Source organism: Octopus bimaculoides, chromosome 8 (assembly GCF_001194135.2).
Source record: "Octopus bimaculoides isolate UCB-OBI-ISO-001 chromosome 8, ASM119413v2, whole genome shotgun sequence".
NCBI lineage: Eukaryota > Metazoa > Mollusca > Cephalopoda > Octopoda > Octopodidae > Octopus > Octopus bimaculoides.
Genome location: NC_068988.1, coordinates 15,092,721 through 15,101,573, shown reverse-complemented (window position 1 = coordinate 15,101,573; position 8,853 = coordinate 15,092,721). Strand labels below are relative to the sequence as shown.

At 35.6% G+C, this 8,853-nt stretch overlaps 1 protein-coding gene across 1 annotated transcript in view; it reads right to left on the bottom strand.

Annotated features, from left to right (window-relative positions):
* Nucleotides 1-4,259: 4,259 nt before the first annotated feature.
* LOC106868634 (zinc finger protein 62 homolog) overlaps nucleotides 4,260-8,853 on the bottom strand; it is a 6,735-nt gene continuing 2,141 nt past the window's right edge. The window contains exon 2 of the mRNA XM_014913983.2: nucleotides 4,260-7,169. Within this exon, the coding sequence (XP_014769469.2) occupies nucleotides 4,894-6,987 (2,094 nt within the window). The 5' untranslated portion in view covers nucleotides 6,988-7,169 and the 3' untranslated portion in view covers nucleotides 4,260-4,893. The remainder of the gene's footprint in view (nucleotides 7,170-8,853) is intronic.

Genomic DNA, 8,853 nt, shown 5'->3' with positions numbered 1-8,853 from the left:
TATATCTATATCTATATCAGTCACAGGTCGATTATGTCAGACAGGTCTCTCTGAATGGCTTTCCTAGCGAAAAATGACTGAACTCTATTTCAGAAGTGCACCCACGTAATAATGAACCATGTCTCATGTGGCCTTCTTCTCGAAAAAGTTTATCCATGTTTGTTTTACGTTGTGGAATTTGGGATCTTCGGTTGACCACATATATTTTGGATCTTGTTAAATTTCCTCCAACCATTTGTAGCTTTTCAAATTTTCACGATAATTTTGAAAAATAATGTGGTGGAATTTAAGAGGTTCCTGTATACTTATAACTCACAATTCATTATATGAATATATATGTGTGTGTGGCAATTAGAGTATGGAACACAATAGTCATTGAAAAACAAAGGCTTAACTTTGTTGCATCATTCCTAATGCAGCTGGTTTGAAACAAGGCTTGTATGCATAGCCTTCACGGTTTTAAATATAATTTTATTTCTCTCATTTACATAGGTCAGTCATAATAATAATCCTTTCTACTATAGGCACAAGGCCTGAAATTTGGAGGAAGCGGAATAGTCGGTTAAATTGACCCCAGTACTGAACTGGTTCTTTTTTATCGATCCCGAATGAATGAATGAAAGGCAAAGTCGATCGTGGCAGAATTTGAACTCAGAACGGAAGACTGCCTTAATCATAATCATTATAATAATGATAATTTTAGCACAACACCAGCAATATTGAATAGAGATTTAAGTCGAGTATATTGACCCCAGTGCTTAACTAATAATTATTTTATCAACCTGGAAAAGTTGAAGAAATTATGCTAAGCATTTTCTCTGGCACAGTAACAATTGTGCCATCTCACTGCCTTAGTCATAATAATAATAATCTTTTCTACTATGAGCACTAATCCTGAAATTTTGGAGAAGGGGGTGGCAAATTGATGGGCCCAGTGGTTGTAGCGTTGGGCTCACAATCACAAGGTATTGAGTTTGATTTCCAGACCAAGCTGTGATGTGTTCTTGAGCAAGATGCTTTATTTCACGTTGTTCCAGTTCACTTGACTGTAGAAATGAGTTGCAATGTCACTGATGCCAAACTGCATTAGCATTTTCCTTTCCTTTGAATAACAATGATGGTGTGGAGAGGGAATGTTGGTATGCAAAGGTGACTGCTGGTCTTCCACAAACAACCCTGCTTGGACTTGTGCCTCAGAAGGGAACTTTCTAGGTGCAATCCCAAGGTCATTTATGACTAAAGGGTGTTTGTACCATTTATTACTCCTAGAAAGTATGAAAAATTGCTAATATTTTCTTCAAACTTTTGTTTTGTAGTATTTATTCAAACCCCAAAGAATCCCTCTCAACACATGGCTATAATGCTCCCTCACTACTCCTGCTCATGATCAGAGATGCACATATTGTCAGCCACTAAGGGACATGCTAAAGTGGTTGAGGTCAAGCAAATCTGTGGTGTTGAGCCAAATTTTTTCTTTTATTTGTTTCAGTCATTTGACTGCGGCCATACTGGAGCACCACCTCTAGTCAAGCAAATCGACCCCAGGACTTATTCTTTGTAAGCCTAGTACTTATTATATCGGTCTGTTTTGCCAAACTGCTAAGTTACAGGGATGTAAACACCAGCATCGGTTGTCAAGTGATGGGGGGGGACAAACACAGACACACAAACATATACACATACACATACATATATATATCGGCAAAAGAGGTGGTGCTCCAGGATGGCCACAGTCGTGTGTGTGTGTGTATATATATATATATATATATATACGACAGACCTCTTTCAGTTTCCATCTACCAAATCCACTCACAAGGCTTTGGTTGGCCCGAGGCAATAGTCTGCCCAAGGTGCCACACAGTGGAACTGAACCCAGAACCATGTGGTTGGTAACAAGTTACCACACAGCCACCAGAACAATATTTCTGCTTCAGCAACTCAGCACTGAATCTGCCTGACATGTAATGGAAAATAGGTCAGTTTCAAAACATTGCTCTCCAGGTCACAAAAGTAAAGTTTGAAGGGAATAGCTGGAAATCAACCAGCTGGTTTGTTTTGGATGATTTTGGGCCATGACCCATGGACAATTTCCAGAAGTCTCTAGTCTAGCAGAGCTACAAGGGAGCATTGCCAGTTTGAGTTTAACTCTACATGTGGAAGTGCCATCAGCCAGGCCTGTTTGAGGTGTGCACAGAGCAATGAAACTATTCTACATTCAGGATTGATAAATAATACTTGAGCATTGCTAATTTGTAGAGATATATCAAAAGATAAGCTATCTTCATTTGTTTGGTGGCTTTAGTGAAAGAGGTTGCATTGTGGAACAGACAGAAAGGGGAGAAAATAGCTCCTTTTCTCTTTGGCCAAGATCTCGTCAAGTTTTTCAAGTTTCACTTGAAAAGGTAAATGACAATACAGACCATTTTTTTTTTCCACACATTTTCATGTAAATTCCACATTATATTGTTCTGTACTGTCCCCAACATTTTTGTGAACCCTTAGTGGTTAGCTGACAGAATCATTAGAACATTGGACAAAAATGTTAAACAGCATTTCTTCTGAGTTCAAATTCTGTTCAAGTGACATCAATTTTACTTCTGATCATTTCAGGATTGATAAAATAGAGTACCAGTTAAAGTACTGGGTCAATGTAATCTGCACAGCAGAACTGTTAGCACATCAAACAAAATGCTCAGTAGCATGTTTATTAAACATTTTATAGTGTTTGCTATTTTTGGAAAACGTTTCTCCAATGCCAAACAAAACAATTTTGGAATGCTGGAGAGTATTTCCTTTCCGAAGAGAATTATATACCACTCCATATTGCTAGAGATATTTTTGGTATAGTTACTTGTAGTTCTAGCTAAGTTTATAGTGAAAGAGCCTAGCCCATTTCCCTGGTTTTTAATTCTGTATTTGGTTCACTTGCTATTATAATCGTTAGTCATTTGTGTAGTTCTTGTGAATGAGTTTCCGTAGTGGTTAACTCCCCTATCCAAGTGCAGCCGATTAATGCTTCTATTGCTATATAACTTTAATACCTTATTGGGCACGATTTACATAAAATCCCTACCCTCCTTTTTCTTGCTATGCACTCTACGGTTATCTTCCAAGTGTTTACTGAGTTATGTTCCTCTTCTATTGATATGGAAAGTCTTATGTTCTTAAAAAAATTCTCCTGTATTTTTCTATCTCTAGGTTTGAGTAATTGAACAGGGTGAAAAGTGCATCATCCCTGTATAGACCACCTCTTATTTCAGGGAATCCTGTTTAGACTGAATAATATATAAATTCTTACTAAGTCCATTACTTGTACAGACTCTATATTTTCTGACCCCGGTGCTTTCCCTCAAATTTGATCATTGATTTTCTAGCCACTAAGATAACATCTACTTCTCCTCTAGTTAGTCCTAAGATTTTCATAGCTAAAATGAGTGCCTTATTGGGTCAATAGTTTCAAATTGGTTTCAGATGCCGGCTAACCACAACAGTCTGTATGTAGCACTCGAGCAAACAATGAGTTGTTAGGCCCTCGTAACTTCTCTCATTGGTAATTCTGTGTCTTGCTCAGGACTGCATATCTTCCATAGAGTAATTAATAACATTAATAATGATAAGGAAAATGGAGATTTTTCACATCCATAAATTATATATATATATATGTAAAAATTATAATTTAGGGTATCTAAGAGATACTACCATGCTTGAAATAGCAGTCAAACCTTGACTCTAAAACCACATTAAATGTTCATACCGCACCAGGAGAGAAGACAAAGAGACAAAATAAACTAGCAAAAAAATTACTGGATAATTCCAGATCTCGGGTTTCTGGCTCTGCATAAGAAATGCTCTGCCTTCATCAGTGGAATATACTCAGATTGAACATAAATACAAATATACATATATATATATATATACAACATACGAATACTTACATATACGAAAGTGTCTTCACTCCTGGTGCTGTATGAACATTTAATGTGGTTTTAGAGTCAAGGTTTGATTGCTATTTAGATACCCTAAATTATAATTTTTATAATAATTATTACCTTCTTAGGTTTTTATTCCCATGCTGGCCACCTGATAAGATCGGTATTTTAAATAACAATCTTATCCTTATTTATATAAAAATATATATATGTATATATATACATACACACACACACACACAAAATTTACATGCATTAGATTTATGTGTGTGTACATTAATATATAACGAATATATATATGCAATGAAGCAAAACAAATACTGAAAAGAGTAAAGTAGAATGGGATAAGATTTATTAAGAGCTGAAGTCTCGGAGTAGCTACTCAGAGTTTCCAATTTCGTCACATGTCAGATGACAACTCTGGTGGAATTTTATGAAAGATCACACTAATCAGTGGTGGCTCAACAAATACCAGCCACAATATACAAAATAAGTTCTTTAATGATGAAAATTTATTATGAGAAATTTAGTTAATGAACTGAAAGGACCCCGCTTTTACTTCTTTCAATTGTTGATGACAAATATATAGATACAGCTAACACAACCGAATTATTTTCTGCATGTTGGCTCTACAAAATGCTTGGTTGATTTGCTACAAAAAAACTTTACACTTTCAAAGCAGAAAGCAGAAATACCCACTCAAATTTCCAATACTCTTAACTGCAAAAAGCAGTTTTATACTGCAATCTATCTTTTGTTGGGGAATAATGTCATGAGTGGAATGAGTTTCTGTTGAAATATGTCAAATTTACTGATGCAATGTAATTTTCAGAAAAAAAAAACAATTCTACTTTTTGATTCATATATATACACATCATCATTTCTGTAATAATTATGAAAATCAATTTCACAGTTAAAATATTAATATGATAATGTTCTAAATCAAATACAGAGGTGTAGATTTTCACCTGTGTATACGTTTGTGGACAGATAAAGTACTTTGTTGAGAGAATGCCTTACCACAAATATCACAGTGATATGGTTTGTCACCTGTATGGATACGTTTATGGTTCAATAAATGACTATTTTGAGAGAATGACTTACCACAGATGTCACAGTGATATGGTTTCTCTCCTGTGTGAATACGTTTGTGTGTGTTTAAATCAGAATTAGAAGTAAACGTTTTTTCACATGAATCACAATGATACGGTTTATCTCCTGTGTGAAGACGCTTATGCCTTGATAAATTACAAGATCGCGAGAATGCTTTACCACATACATCACAGTCATATGGTTTCTCTCCTGTGTGAATTGTTTGATGTGTAGATAATGAAACACTAGCAGTAAATGTTTTTCCACAGATATCACAATGATATGGCTTTTCTCCAGTGTGAACGCGCTTATGAGATATTACAGAACTACTTTCAGAGAAAGTTTTACCACAAATATTACAATGGAATGGTTTTTCTCCTGTGTGAATACGCTTATGTTTGGCTAAAGATCCACTTATAGTGAATGATTTACCACAGATATCACAGTGGTATGGTTTCTCTCCAGTGTGAATACGTTTATGGGCCAATAAAATTGAACTATTGGAGAACATTCTACCACAGGTGCTACAATGGTAAGGTTTTTCTCCTGTATGAACACGTTTGTGTTTAGTTAGATGACCACTTATAGTAAATGATTTACCACAAACATCACAATGATATGGTTTCTCACCTGTGTGAATGCGATTATGTGTCAATAAATCCCTATTTCGAGAGAATGCTTTACCACAAATATCACAACGGCATGTTTTAACCTTTGCATGAATGCGTTTGTGATTAGATAAATAATCTTTGGTAGAGAAATTTTTACCACATATATCACAGTGATATGGTTTTTCTCCTGAGTGAAGAAGTTTATGGGGCTTTAAATTACCTCTTTGGGAGAATGCTTTACCACAAATATCACAGTGATATCGTTTTACCCCTGTGTGTATATATTTGTGGTTAGATAAATGTTCGTTTGTGGAGAACTTTTTACCACAAATATCACAGTGATATGGTTTTTCTCCTGTATGAATGCGTTTATGGGTTGTTAAATTTGAAGTTTGTGAGAATGACTTACCACAGATATCACACTGATATGGTTTCTCACCTGTGTGAATACGTTTGTGTTTAGTTAAGTGACAATTCATATTGAATCCTTTACCACAAACATCACATTTGTAAGGCCTTTTGCCAGTATGAGAAAGTTTGTGTGTTGATACCAGAGTACTGCCAGTGAATGTTTTACCACAGATATCACACCGGTATGGTTTTTCTCCAGTGTGATTACGTCTGTGTATAGTTAAAGAACATTTAACAGAGAAAGTTTTACCACAGATATCACAATGAAATGGTTTTTCTCCTGTGTGAACACGTTTATGTATCAATAAATGGTTTTCTTGGTAGAACGCCTTACCACAAATGTCACACTGGTATGGCTTGTTGCCTGTGTGAATAATTTTATGTCTTGTTGCCAAACCTCTAGCAGAAAACTTTTTGCCACAGATATCACAGTGGTATGGTTTTTCTCCAGTGTGAATACGTTTGTGTACAGTTAAAGAAAATTTAACAGTGAAAGTTTTATCACAGATATCACAGTTGAATGGCTTCTCTCCTGTGTGACTACGTTTGTGTTTAGCTAAACTACTATTTACAGTATACGATTTACCACAAATATTACATTGGTATGGCTTTCCGCTTGAGTGAATAAGTCTGTGTCTTCTTGCTAATCTAATAGCAGAGTATGTTTTACCACAAATATCACACTGGTATGGATTTTCTTTTGTGTGAATATGTTTATGGTTAATTAAATTTTCACTTGTAGAGAGCTTTTCACCACAAATTTTACAATTATAGAGCTCTGAATCTGTATGAATGGATTGATGTTGAATTAAACATTTTTGTATTTTAAAAGACTCCCCACAAATGTCACACATGAATGATGTCTTCTCTGTTTGATGAGAAACATCATTATAATCAAGTTGTATTTCATTATGGACCTGATTTTTATTTAGTTCCTCCTCCATAACATCAAATTTTCTTCACAAAATTGAAAAATACTTTTCTTCTCAAATTTTCACGATAAATATTTCTTTAGATACTTTCAAGAGTACAGTTTCTTCAAATATGATCTTTGTGAAACAAGATTCCCTATATCACTGGTAATGTCATTTCTTTAGTCTTCAAAATCTTGATATTATCAAATACCCTGAAATATATATAAAGAATATGATATAAGCAACAATACAATACTGACACTTTAGGGAAGAGATTTCTAACCATAAACATTAAGAACAAATGTTAAGACAGACATAGGATATACAGGGTGTCCACAAAGTCTGGGTACATGGAGTCCGGTACATAAAATCATAGCATAAACAATTAAATATAAGAAACAATAATTTCTTAAAGTATGTGTTAATCCCCGTGTACCCAGACTTTGTGGACACCCTGTACATAATATGCAGAGTAAAGATACAATGGTATGGAGATATGTGAGTGAAATGAGTGATGTCAACCTGGGGATATGTGACTGAGATGAGTGATGTCAACATCACTCACTGATGTAATCAGTCATTACTACATTTGTAAAACACAAGAATCTGCGAAAGAGGCCAATAGTTTATTCAAAGAGAAAAAAAATCATTTTACATAGTGAAGGTACATACTATCATAGTTTGTTAGGTGTTACCACAGATATGGAGGAGATAATGGACCAAACACTGTTGCAATACCAGCAGGTATCATCATATCCCTTATCATTTAAATGAAGAACAATCTGCATCAATTATTTTTACCGAAAAATTTTTCAAAAACTATGATTTCATTTTCTGTTAGCAGCTCCAGATCTCTTCTGTTTGGCTGACAAGGTCAATTTCTGTTCGAATTGATTTCATATTCAATGTAATGATACACTTTTACAGGCTAATCAATGCCATGAAAATCATTTTTGCCATGCTGAGACCCCCTTCAGTCATGACTGACCATGGGATTGCACCTAGAAAGTTACCCTCCCAAGCACAAGTCTGGGCAAGGTTGTTTTTTTTTTTTATGGAAGACTAGCAGTCGCCCAGGCATACCGGCCTCCCCTCTCCATGCCACCAGTGTTATCCAAGGGAAAGGCAAAGGCTGATACAACTTGGCACCTATGTCGCCGCATCTCATTTCTACAGCTGAGTGAACTGGAGCAATGTGAAATAAAGTGTCTTGCTCAAGAACACAACACGCAGCCCAGTCCGGGATTCGAACTCACAACCTCACAATCGTAAGCTCGACGTTCTAACCACTGAGCCATGCACCTTCACAATAAATAAAGAGTTATTAGCAATTAAAGTTTGAAAATTTGGAGTAATTTTAGCCAATCGTAATTTTAGCCAATTTTAGACACATTGATCCGTGTTTTCATAGTAACAAGCCATGCACGGGAACTCTTTTGCCAGTGAGAAGGCACGTGTTGACAAATATATTGAAACCACTTGTTAACGCTGTATTCTACAGTTTTATCCCCCTGAAAATTTTACCAATCTGTTTGATTATGGCAGCTAGCTCCGGTAACCTTGCGCTTATGATGGAGACACTGACAACAGAGGAGGATGCTGTGTCGTACCTACAGGAAAAAGGTGATATACCCAAAAGAAAATTATGCGGATCTTTTTTAAAACGGGGGCCACATTTTTCATTAACGAAACACTTTGAAACTTGGAACACTGGTAGAATGTGTCATATAAAACATCTTTTTCTCTTAGTCTTCTTAAAAAAAAAAAGAAATCCATAAGTTATTCCATCTTAAAGTCGTCGTATTTCTGTAATTTCAACCAATCACTGACGTCCATTCAGCCGATATACATTAAGTGCCGACTACATAAACAAACGATTCTGAAACAATTAACCCT